Genomic DNA, 12,444 nt, shown 5'->3' with positions numbered 1-12,444 from the left:
ATTCATCATTCCAATCACAAATTAATACCACAGTGTTAATATATCAAAATCTAAGGTTAAATGACGATTGTATTGAGATTGTCAAACCAGCGAACCGGTCATCATCTGTTCATTTCTGTATTTGGTCCGTATCGATCGCATTTCAAAATCAAAATTGTATTGAGGAATGTCTGAAACCTCATACCTACCTTATGACACCCGCTGGGACCCCAAAATGTTCCACAGAAGGTTTTTTTCTTGGTTTTTTTCTTTGTATACTGAATCGAGGCTCGTGAAAGAGCTAACATTTATTTCACAAACAAATCAACCAGACAAACAAAATATATAAAAAGAGGGAGCGGAAGACAAGATGGGGAGAGAAGGGGAAGCACACAAACATAACATTTGAGAGCAGGGAGATGTGTGGGAGGGAGAGGGCTTGGGGGGAGGAGGCGTGGGGAAGGGGGGGGGGGTGGGAGAAGTATAAAACACAAGGACACCAAGGACTTCCAGGGCAGAAGTTGGTCTTTCAAAAAAGTGGATTTGGGGTGAAATTAGCGGGGGAAGAAAAGATCAAGGTTTTGGATGGGGGAAGATAAGAGATGGTGGTGAACAGCTGTTTTAAAGACCTGGAGGGTGGAGTGGGATTGAAGAGAGTGAGGGAGTTTGTTCCAGAGGCGGGAGAAAAGAGGAATGAAGGAGTGAAGGTGAGCAGAGAGTCTTGATTTTGGCAGTTTAACCAGAAGAGGGTTGCAGGCAGATCTTGTGCGACCTGTAGGAATATTTGGGGGACAGAGCCCAGAGAGAGCTGGGGGGGCAAGGCCAGAGAGGAGTCGGTAGAAGACGGAAAGACCACCAACCTGCCTGCGGTGAGTGAGTGAAAGGCCCTTGGAGTTAGCTTCATCGCGGGAGATTCCAATGATTCTGAACGCTTTGGTTTCAACAGCGTGAAGACGAGCTAGGTGTGAGGCAGGAGCACCAGCCCAGAGGGGAGAGCAGTACTCCATTGAGCTGCGGATGAAAGCCTTGTATGTGGTGAGGAGCTCAGGTGTGCCAAGGAAGGACTTCGCACGACTGAGGATGCCCAGTCGGCGACTGGCTTTGGAGGCCAGATTTGAAATGTGGTTTTCCCAGGAAAGATCATGGCAGATAGTGAGACCCAAAAGCTTGAGTGACAGAACTTCTTGGAGAGGATTATTCAGAAAGTAGATGGGAGGGTTGTCCAGTCGGTCTTTTCGGAGAGACATCATAAGAGTGTGAAATTTGTCAGGATTGAAAGACATGTTCCACTTGTTTGCCCAGTCTGTGATATTGTCCAGGTCTGCAGAGAGTGAGGAGGCTGCAGACTGCCGATCTGAGGGATGAGGAATGGAGCGACAGAGAGTAGAGTCGTCAGCAAAGAGATAGAGAGGATTTTCAAGAGAGTCAGAGAGATCATTGATGAAGACCAGAAAAAGCACAGGGCCCAGAACACTACCTTGGGGAACTCCAGCCTGAACAGGAAGAGGAGATGAGAGAAACCCATTCAGGGCCCCACGTTGACTACGACTAGAGAGGAAGTCCGCCAGCCATGCGTGGAGATTTCCATGGATACCAAAGGAGGAGAGTTTGGTTTGGTAATGGTTACTAAATGCTGTTCCCCATCATGTGACTAGATCCTCAGCTCTGATTGGTGTACATTTGTGGGGACATACGGACAGACAAACGCAGTTCCAGACAGCATTGCCTGTAAAAATGTTCTTACTCCTCTCTGTGCATGTGTGGGCGGGACGAATTCAGAGTCAAAGTACGGTAAAACGAAAGACTTGTCTACCAATTCAAGTCCCAATTCGTGTTAAAAATTCAGCACAGACAGACGGACGGAGGGATATACGGACATTAACTAATTATTGCTTAAGCCCACTTTTCACTTCGTGTGTGTGGGGTGAAAATGTCATCAAATGAAGATTGTCATCAAAAACCACCAGCATCAGTGGCAAAATGGTTAGTGCATCCACTCTGAGTCTGAGAGGTCAACGGTTCAAATCCTGCCCGAGACATACCAAAGACGTTAAAAATGGTACGTGATGCCTCCTTGCTTGACATTCAGCATTTAAAAGGATAGAGCATGGAAAAACAAACATAGGTTGGTAATAATAGTGCAGGCTTTGATGGGCCTAACGGCCTCTGCCTGCATATAAATTCCTTGTAAGGGAACTCAAGTTATTATTATTATTATTGTGGCCTCCAAGGATTGTGCAGTTATGAGCATAAAATCAGCTCAATTGATAAAGTTGTCTTATGTGAAAGCCAACATCATTTTATTGATGATGATTGAGATTTTGTGTTGTCCATAATTAATTATCCATTAGTTTGAACTGCTCTAAATATGCCATGTTCTAAGCAGCACATACGATTCTATACTGAAACATAAACGTAGGTTCCTACAAAGAGAGTTATAATCAGCCTAAATCACAAACATATTTATTTTAAGGTCTGCTGAAACATTTCCTTTCTGGGCAGTTATGCATTGAATAAAACATTCACTCATGCTTTAGTACAAACAACATGAATCACTGGAGCAAGTACACAAAATTGCATTTTCATTTTCAGATTTCTTCAAACATGAATACTGAGGGTCTCTTCAAATATTAATACTGAAGGTTTTCAAATATGGGTTTCCTTTTACTCGTTTTCTATTCAGCAAGAAGATTTTGCCCAGTGCTGCCATTTCAAGGGTTGTATCTTAGTGCGGATCCAAGTCCGACAGGATGACATTTGGGTAGCACACTTACATTTGAGCTGTCTATTCAGGTTGCCTGGTGTTGGCTTAGCGGTTAGGGGGCCGGCTTGGGATCCTAGGATCCTGGGTTTGAATCCCGGTCGAGATCTGAATTAACGCCAGGGGGGTTGACTCAGCCTGTCATCCTTCCGAGGTCGGCAAATTGAGTACCAGCTTGCTGGGATGAATGATCACGGTGTGTACCCCGATTTCGAATAGGTACACCGTATCCCTGCGCATCGTAAGAGCGTGACCAAGGGTTGGCGTCAGGAAGAGCATCCGGCCATAAAAACATTGCCTCAAACAGGGAACCATGATTGTCATGGGGCCCGCAAGGCTAACCCCCGCTCTATCAGGGAAAATGGCCTTAAAACGATCATTCATTTTTTATTATTCAGGGTTCTATTCTTAACACGACTATAAACCATCGGACTGGCGTTTGGCAAGGAAGATGTTGCATCAATGAGAGTGCCGCAACTCCGATGTACGTTAGGCTTTGGAATCTGTCTTCTAGCATTATCTGGTGTAAAAGATGCCATTATCTATTTTGATGAAGCGTAGGGAAGTTATCATGACACCCTTGCTGGATTCCAAAGTATTGCCTTAACATGCAGGAAACTGCATCAGCAATGCAGGTGCACCACAGTAATGATGCAACCAGCTGGTCAAATTTGTAATTGAATCTCGGTCCAATATGCTTGTGCCAAGGGTGACGAGTGCCCATCCGAAACTGTCTGGGCCGCACTTAGAGTCAATCACAATTTGTAGACTGGAATTATGTAGAGCAGACCTGATCAGACAGGCAGGTTATTCCCCCCCACTACTCCCCCATCCTGAAGATCATTAATGAGACTGCTGGCTTTTGACTACAATTCAATAGTGAAGTGACAATTTTTCACAAGTTTAGAATCCAATTTCTTAATACTGCTGCCTTCAGCCAGAGTTGTATCCAAAAACTCTGTGATGACAGTCCAATCTCCTCAACACGAGGGTACCTACCCATAAAATTGGCTGGAAGTGAATTGGTACCAAAAAGTTTATGCAAAGATAAAATAAATGGAATATCATGAAATAGTCAAATTTATGAGGTCACAAAGGGGCATCATGGGTAAGCAAATGTAAGTGAAGAAAGGCTTAACCCCCAGGCTACTGAAGCCAGCCAGTTGCCAAGTGCCAAAAATATCTGTTGTTCAAGCAAACCCACAATGTAAGAATGTGTCTGCAGAAAATTGAATGGCGATGAAAAACATCAGGACGTAATTGCAAACCTTTCTCTTGCCGCCGGTAGAGCTTATGCTGCCTCTGCTGCTGCAGCCGAAGTGTGTTGACAATGGCAATGGCGAGACGTAGGGCCTCCTTAGGGTAGCCGTGTGAACGAAGTGCGTCGACGCGGGCACACGCTGTGGGAACATGCTCTGGAGGTGTTTTCACATAGAGGGTAAGGACATGAAGGGTGAAAGCAAGTACAATAAGTAGCAAGGCAAAGCAATTTGAGGTTCAACACAAAAGTTCTCCCAAGATAGTGTGCTCGAGCTGTATGAATGGCTTAAGGCAAAGAAAACGATTCAGTGAAAACTGCAATTTCTGAAGAGAAAATATATCTGAACCATGAAATGAATTAATTATTAAAGCGTGATGCTCAAGCTTATAATTATGCCATACAAATTCTTATCAATGGTGAAACATTAGGTTTTCTTAAAAATGGCTATTAATGCACAAAGTATAAAACAAGAATGGTAATAAAGAAAAACGGATTGGTCATGAAAAAAGGGAAGGGCCACATGCAATCGATTTGTATAACCGTTAATACCATAAACAGATATAGTATAAAGTTAAGAAACGGTCTCGCTCTTCAGTTTTGATGTACCATGTCCCCAAGGAAGGACGTGAAGGAGTCTGAAAATAAGGAATGATAATTAGCTGTCAGAGAATGGGTGCCTCAATCAGACAACCTCCATCGTCCAAGCTATCATCGAATCAACCAAAGGGATCATGCCCATGATGTGGACGATTGCAGGCAACACCAACCCTGATAATTGGCTTGGGAGACAATCAAAATCACCTTGAGGACATGAGGTCAACTAAAAACTTTTGTCGACTTTGTATCAAATTTTGTTAGTTTTGTCAAATTTTGTTGACTACCACAAAAGAAAAGCTGTACACAAACACAAACCTTTTGTGATGCGATCAGTGCATGGTGTTACAAGAAAAGGTGCAAAAAGGTAGCCAGGAGCTTTGACACGTGGAAACAGGTCTCGTGAAGCGACAAGTCGAAGAAACAAAAACCTGATGACAAAGTCTATGGGATCTGTTGCAACACCAATGACGGTCTTGGAGACGATCAAATCCGAGCCCAATATGCCAGGAGAGGTGGAGAATTCCACCTCTGACAAAATATGAAATGGCTACATGCTGCTGCTGCTTATTATCCGTGTTTTTAAATAAAATTACATGTCCAATGGCTTTTGGCAGAATTTTGCTTAAATTTTTGGTTGAATAATTTACTTAACAATTAAACAAATTAAATTTCATCAGTTTTAAATTAATCAACTTTGACAAACTCAGAATTGCCTTAAAGACACCAATCCCTTGGCAATTCAGCAAAACGAACTCACCAGTCCATAATGGCCGCCCACGTGGATCGAAGAGTGCATCATCAGCATGCCTGTGGACACCATGGTATCCAGGACTACTCAGAATGCGCTGCAGATGCGAGTCCTGCCAATGGAGTCCACAGGCATCAATGGCCCGAGAGAAGACAGTCCGGCGCGAACGTGCCGATGCTTCTACGGTAGTATCAGACAAAACATGAAACGGGGAAAGTTCACAGATAAACTCCAATTAATTTTAAAAGTCCTTTCTTTATCAATGGTTGCCTCAAATTCCCTGTCCAATGGGAGTAATGAGCAATAACAAAAATGGTCTGCATAAATCCATACCACGTGCATGGGGTCCAGCGGGCACAACCGGCAGGTCTCCTACTCCACTACCGTCCTCCAGTGGGCAAACATCGACATCGTGCCAACGCCGAAGCAACCGCTGCCAGGCCGCCTTCTCAGCGGAGCGGCAGTGTGGGTTCAAAACCACACACGTCCATAATGCACCTGGATAATAAGAGTAATCATGAATGGAAGTAGAAACGTTTTTATTTGTGAGAAGTCAGACAAAAACTTGCTCCTTCAGCATCATTTTATTCCTGTATAAAATTACTTCAAAAATCAAACAAAAGGCAAAATTGTAAACTAACATTTTGATCCCCAGCACATAAATTAGTAGTGTATATCCAGGGTAAAAACTGAGGCAAAAATCAGTTAAAAATTGATCCAAAAATAAAATTAACAAGGTACACGTTTTTTTGTGATATTAAAGGGTTTTGTGCTGTCAACATCTACACGCAAGGAAAGCAAAAATTGTTGCAAACCCTCCACACAACCTCCAGCACCTTTTAACACCAGCCAATCTCCCAAACTCATACCTAGCTCATCCCAGAGTTGCCGACATTTATCGGTCATGGCCGTTCCTTGCTGGCGCCAGAGCGCAAGTCGTGGATCGGCCATAAACTGCTCTGTGATGAGCGTGAGAAGACGAGCGCCATTCGAGTCACGCATTTTCAGCATTTCCCGCACCTGCATCATTACAATGGGTGTCAGTGGAGACATGGTTGATAGGATTTGGGCGTAAGCACCAATCAGACATTTATCCAACAAGTAAAAGGTACAGGGGGAAGAGTGGGCAGATTTCTAGCAAGACCACAATTGGCTGTCCTATGAAGAAAAATGGATAAAGACAGGTGAAGACATCTTATTTGATGATGATGGTGGTTTCACGAGGTGATGCTTTCATCTGCAGCTGGATGGAGTACTGCTCTCTCCTCTAGGCTGGTGCACCTGCCTCACACCTAGCTCGGCGTCATGCTGTAGAAGCCAAGGCTTTTGGAATCATTGGTATCTCCCGCGATGAAGCTGATTCTGAGGGCCTTTCACTCGCTCACCGCAGGCAGGTTGGTGGACTTTCTGTCTTCTACCGACTCCTCTCCGGCCTAGTCCCCCTGCTTTGTCTGTGCCCTGTCCCCCAAATATTCCTGCAGGATGCACAACATCTGCCAGCAACCATTTTCTGGTGAAACTGCCAAAAGCAAGACTCTCTGCTCACCTTCACTCTTTCATTCCTCTTTTCATGAAAGGGTAAGCAAAGGTAGAGCATCTACCTCCTCTGCAACAAACTCCCACACTCTCTTCAATCCCACTCCTCCTTCCAGGTCTTTAAAACAGCTGTTCACCACCATCTCTTATCTTTCCCCATTCAAAACCTTGATCTTTTCTACCCCCGTTAATACACCCTACTACTACGTTAAACGTTTGATCTACCGCTTCTTTCAAATTCCGTTTTCTTTCCTGAAATTCCTCGTAGTGTCCATTTGTTTTATACCTTGTACCCCTCTCCCCCCTCCCCCACCCCCTCCAGCCCTCTCCCTTCCAAAGATTTTCTGATGTCCCTGTTCTCTACTGTTGTGTTTGTGTGCTTCCCCTTCTCTCCCCATCTTGTCTACCGCTCCCCTTATTATATGTTTTATGTGTCGGTTTGACTTTTTGTGTGATTAATGTTGGCTCTTTCACGAGCCTCGATCTTGTATACAAAAAAAAAAAAAAAAAAAAAAAAAGACTGTGAAACAATCAGGGAATTCTGTGGATGTCCGATACAATAGGGAAAGCGTAGCTGAGTGGCGAGTCAGAAATGCAAATAAAAATAATAATACTCGCATTGCAAAAATGAATGCTTTCCCTGCAACCCGTCTGCCCACCCCCACCCTTCTCCCCTCCTCCCATCCCGAGCATCACAGAGCCAGAAAATACAGCCAATCACCTGAGCCATCCAAATAAACAGTGAAACCCACCCCCTCTACTTACCCCATATCAAAATACATCAGATTCTGTGCCTTCTTTGCCAAAACAAAAATACAAGTAACACAAGTTTACATTTTTCTTCACATCTCGTCAATTACCGAATCCAATCTTTTTCTTTTTTCTTTTTTTTTTAACCATTTCACGAGCAGGTTGCCCGTGCCCGCACGGGGTTCTAAACGGGGTAGGGATGGAGGTGGAAAAAATGCAAATGGCGTCTTCAGTCATCGAGCTGGCAAGCTGGTAGCAACAATTCACATTTATTGCCACATCTGATGCAATTTAAATGCTCTAGTGGTGGCGAGGCACTCCATTTGAAACTGTTTGTTCATTAGATGTCGCTTCATGATGCCTTTTTGATGCCTCTAATGCCCAAATATAAATGTGTATTTGTGTCAAAGTCAGTGATCAATTGCAAGTTAGTAGGATTCACTCTTTCTCTCCATCACTTCCCATTCAGCAAATGCTGCCTCTCCAGCTTCACCTCTCTTCCTCCGCCTCCTCCCCCCCCCCCCCCCCCCCCACAATTTATTCATATCCGATTCTACAATATCCTTCCATCTGCATGACATTGTGCTAATGGAATTTTTTTTTTTTTTTTTTTTTTTGGATACTGAATCGAGGTTCGTGAAAGAGCTAACATTTATTTCACAAACAAATCAACCAGACAAACAAAATATACAAAAAGAGGGAGCGGAAGACAAGATGGGGAGAGAAGGGGAAGAACACAACCACAACATTTGAGAGCAGGGAGATGTGTGGGAGGGAGAGGGCTTGGGGGCAGGAGGCGTGGGAAGGGGGGGGGGGGGACACATGCTTGATAAGACGGACATAATGGACAAGTGGCAGTGTATGGTTGTTTCTTTCAGTTTCCCCATCATGAAAACTCTATCGACTTCTCGTTGGAATGGAAAATGTTGCACACACTACAGTGTTGTGTATTTTCTCAACAATAGCAGATTACCAATGGCGAGGCGAGCAAATTGCATATTACTACAAGACAGGTTTTAATCCTGACTTGATGTCCTTACCTTGGCAAACATCGAGTTGAGCTGTTTTCCTGTACCATAGTACCCGCCTTGGGACAGGAACTGCTTCACCTGCTCTTGCACCTGCTCCTCATCAAGATGCCAGCAGTTAACATCGTCCACACTAGCACCCGCTGTAGGGTCTGGTGCACCTTCAAGAAGCCAAAGGCTATGGGTGAGTGGTTATCTATACATTTATTTTTTAATGCACCAAATTTGTTAATACTTTCACACTGTTTATTCCTCAAATTGCCAAAGGAAGCAGTTATGTTGATCAACAAACATACTCCACTTCAAACCATCAAACACCCCCGTTGTTTATACCATGTAGTTGGTTGATCTCAGAGTCAGCTGAGAGGATTTCATCAGCAAGGCGTTGTGCGGTAGGTAGCACCTCTGTGTGGTGAGCCGTAATAAGGTATTGCACAAGCTTCTGCAGTTGGTCACGGCTCAGCTGGGACAGTGTTTCTGAGATGGGCAAGCGCAGGCGGACACGCTCCGCCCGTCGGATACGATAAAGCGAGAGCGCTGCGACATGGGCACAGTATACAATGTCTCGTTCGCCGCAGCCGCATGATACCGATGTGATCTTGCAGCGATCAAAGCTGATAGCCACACTGAATGCACGCTCTGGTTCAGATTGAAGGCTTGGCTCCGTCACTGTGCCGCTGAGATGGAAGCCTGAAACGGCAGAGCAAAAGGATCAAGTAACGCAAGATTTAACAGACATCAATTTACAGTTACATTTTAGTTGTTTCGATTTGTTCATTTTCTGTAGAAACGAATGTTGGCAGGTTACAAGGCACAATATTGAAGTCCAAAAGTTCTGCATCCAAGCAACAATTTAAAGTCACAGGTGGGTGAAAAACTCAGACACTGCCCACCTAATCTGAACAAGATTCAGAAAACCCAAATAATATCATATCTTCTTTGAAATATCATTTGAGCAAGTGGAAAGAGACCTCCACTAACTGTACTCCAACACGAAGCAGAAACATCGACAACATGCCAAAGGGAAAGGAAGGGTATTGAGAGCAATATCCTTTTACTTAAATAGCATTGGAAAATCAATATTAGTACTCGTCACGTGATTATCAATATATTATTGTGCTAAGTATTAGTTTATAAACCAAATCCTGGGATAGTCATCATAACTGTCCTTCAAAATACAAGGCAGGACAATCAATGTTGATGACGAAGATACCAATGTCCTTGTAATTTATGAAAAGGTATATTGATGTCTCTGAATGTGATTGTTTGCATGTGATATACAGCATGTATAATCTCCCCCAACAGTCTCAAGATCAATGTGCTACATAAGTAGATGGATGACAAGATAAATATAAATAAATAAATATTAACTAAGAAAGATTAATAAACAGATAAAGAATTGTGAAATGTGTCTCAAAGGCAATGCCCACTGGGCACCTCCAACTCCAATAGCGACTGCGATCAAGACGGAGGATATTCGTATCTAACAATTGCTCAAGTGCTGGTGATGCTGCCGGTTTGCTGAATGGCAGTGCCGATGCCTCAGACTTTACGAAAGTTTTCCCCATCATACAAGTCAATGAAGATGGGCATTAATCAGCTATGTCTAGGATCCATTTATCCCCGATGGTGAATAACACTTTTCATGCAACTCAAAATCTTCAATTTATGACCTTAAAAACCATTTTCTGTTACCTTTACTTCCAACTAGTGGTGCCAATTATGAAACATGTCCATCAAAACCCATATTCAGTGGATTGCAAAAGTGATAACACACCAGGGCCTGCTGCGCCCCGGTACATTTAAATTTAGAGCATCTATTAAAGCTTCCGTTGGACATCTACAGAAGAAAACCATATCAATATTACGCTGTGAAAAAATTGAAACATTGTGCATATATATGATATCTGCACATTTATTGAAACATTACTGTGCAATTGTTGGCCTTCACTGCTCGAGGACAAATGTCCTTGGATGCTTTGTGACAGTGCTAATATCTCAAGGATAAATCCCATTTGCATTAACCAAAGTCTGGTTAAGCTTTATTGTTTAATATTATTTATTTGTTTATGTATTTAGTTACACATTGTACAAGTATTAGTTGTGATAACCATGAAAAGACGTTGTTCATTTAAAGTTCAACCACTTGTCATCGACTGACATGACCCAAAATGGGCAGGTGCCGTTTTATCTATCAGTTCAATAATTTCTCAACAGTCTGCATTTTAAAGTCACTATTACAGCCCTTAATCACGTGAAGAGACTTCTTCCAAAACCCTGCAAGCTATCGTGAGGACAATGGTTATTATTGGAATGATAATAATAAATACTGTGTGTGATCTCATGGTCTTGCTGGGACCGTGTAGTTTCCAAACTGATGCTTTGACACTTTCATCTTTCAATTGTTCAACATTGCCACCTTGGTGCATTTTGGATAAAATTTTGCATTTGGTACTTTTCTATTTGAATGACTTGAGGTATGATGAAAAGTTTCAACTTTGCTGAAAGAGTTTTTTTTTCATACTCATCTTGGTGATGAAGTGTGGCTTTCTGTGTGCGACAGCGTCTCAGAGCATGTAAAGAATGATCTCCGCCCCCAATTTTCATGCATTATTTCAAACAACTTCATTCTTTCAAAGAAACGCATGATGAGTAACACGAGTACAACACAGAAACTACTCGAGTCAATAGCGTGCCATTGCAAATCCCCACATTTCCCACATAAAGCAAAGTTGAAAGATAAACTTGATTTTTGACCCCAGTAACCCTAAGCATTTGGATTTGGTAGTTTGGCAGTGACCCGAAGCATTTGGACACCTTGGTTCAGGAACCGGGGGTAAAATTTAAAAAACCGTTACAAGTTTCATGTGTCCCTCATTGTTGATTGTATATTATACTCCACAATGTTTCATTTTTAAAGAATGTTTTAAAATGTGCCCCGAATTGCGTTTTTTGTATTTGACCTTTTGACCCCACCACAGGGCCCAGGAGGCAGAGACAAAAAATATACTGCTCTCACACCTTATAGTCATGCCGTGATGATAACTACCAAGTTTGGTGAATTTTTGCACAACCGTTTTGGAGGATATAGTGTGATGCACAGACAAACAGACAGATAGAGACAAGCCATCAGAATATCCCCCAGTTTTTTTTTTTTAAGTGTGGGGCTAAAAAGGAATGCTAATTGATACACAACAACACACAACATGCATTTTAAAGGCCATTTTCCCTGCTAGAGCGGGGGTTAGCCTTGCGGTCCCCATGACAATCTTCTCCATTTTGCCCTATTTTCTGCATCTCTCCTTGTTAACCCCCTTGCCCGCATTTCTTCTTCCACCATCTTTAGCCAAGTCTTTTTCGGTCTTCCCCGTCCTCTGCTTCCTTCTACATTCATTTCCATCACTCTTCTCAACCAGTCACTTTCATCCTTCCTCAACACATGACCAAACCATCTCAACCTGTTCCTCTTCACAGCATCAATCACAGGCTCTATTCCCATCATCTTTCGCAATTCATCATTTGTCTTCCTCTCTCTCAACGATACTCCACACATCCACCGAACCATTCGCATTTCCACCCTTTCCAACCTTCGTTGCTGCTCTACGTTTATTACCCATGTCTCGCTCCCATAAATCATAACACTTCTCACACATGCAGCATACACCTTTCCCTTCAGCTTCAACGACACTCCCCTCATCATCAGCACGCCACCCAGTTCCCGAAACTTCTTCCATGCACATCTCACTCGAGCAACCGTTGCCGAGTCTGATCCACTTTCTCCATT

At 43.1% G+C, this 12,444-nt stretch overlaps 1 protein-coding gene across 2 annotated transcripts in view; it reads right to left on the bottom strand.

Annotated features, from left to right (window-relative positions):
* LOC137434989 (zinc finger SWIM domain-containing protein 6) overlaps positions 1 to 12,444 on the bottom strand; it is a 176,571-nt gene that overhangs the window by 53,862 nt on the left and 110,265 nt on the right. For both annotated transcript variants that reach the window (XM_068128297.2, XM_068128306.2), the window contains exons 2-7: positions 8,994 to 9,350; positions 8,673 to 8,821; positions 6,216 to 6,366; positions 5,680 to 5,844; positions 5,356 to 5,526; positions 4,009 to 4,155 (exon numbers count right to left, since the gene is read on the bottom strand). In XM_068128297.2, coding sequence (XP_067984398.1) covers positions 4,009 to 4,155; positions 5,356 to 5,526; positions 5,680 to 5,844; positions 6,216 to 6,366; positions 8,673 to 8,821; positions 8,994 to 9,350 — 1,140 coding nt within the window. The remainder of the gene's footprint in view (positions 1 to 4,008; positions 4,156 to 5,355; positions 5,527 to 5,679; positions 5,845 to 6,215; positions 6,367 to 8,672; positions 8,822 to 8,993; positions 9,351 to 12,444) is intronic.

The sequence above is a fragment of the Myxine glutinosa genome, chromosome 1, assembly GCF_964187855.1.
Source record: "Myxine glutinosa chromosome 1, kmMyxGlut1.1, whole genome shotgun sequence".
NCBI classification, from domain to species: Eukaryota; Metazoa; Chordata; class Myxini; order Myxiniformes; family Myxinidae; genus Myxine; species Myxine glutinosa.
Note: the sequence above shows the minus strand (reverse complement) of the source record. Positions and strands in the feature narration are given on the sequence as shown.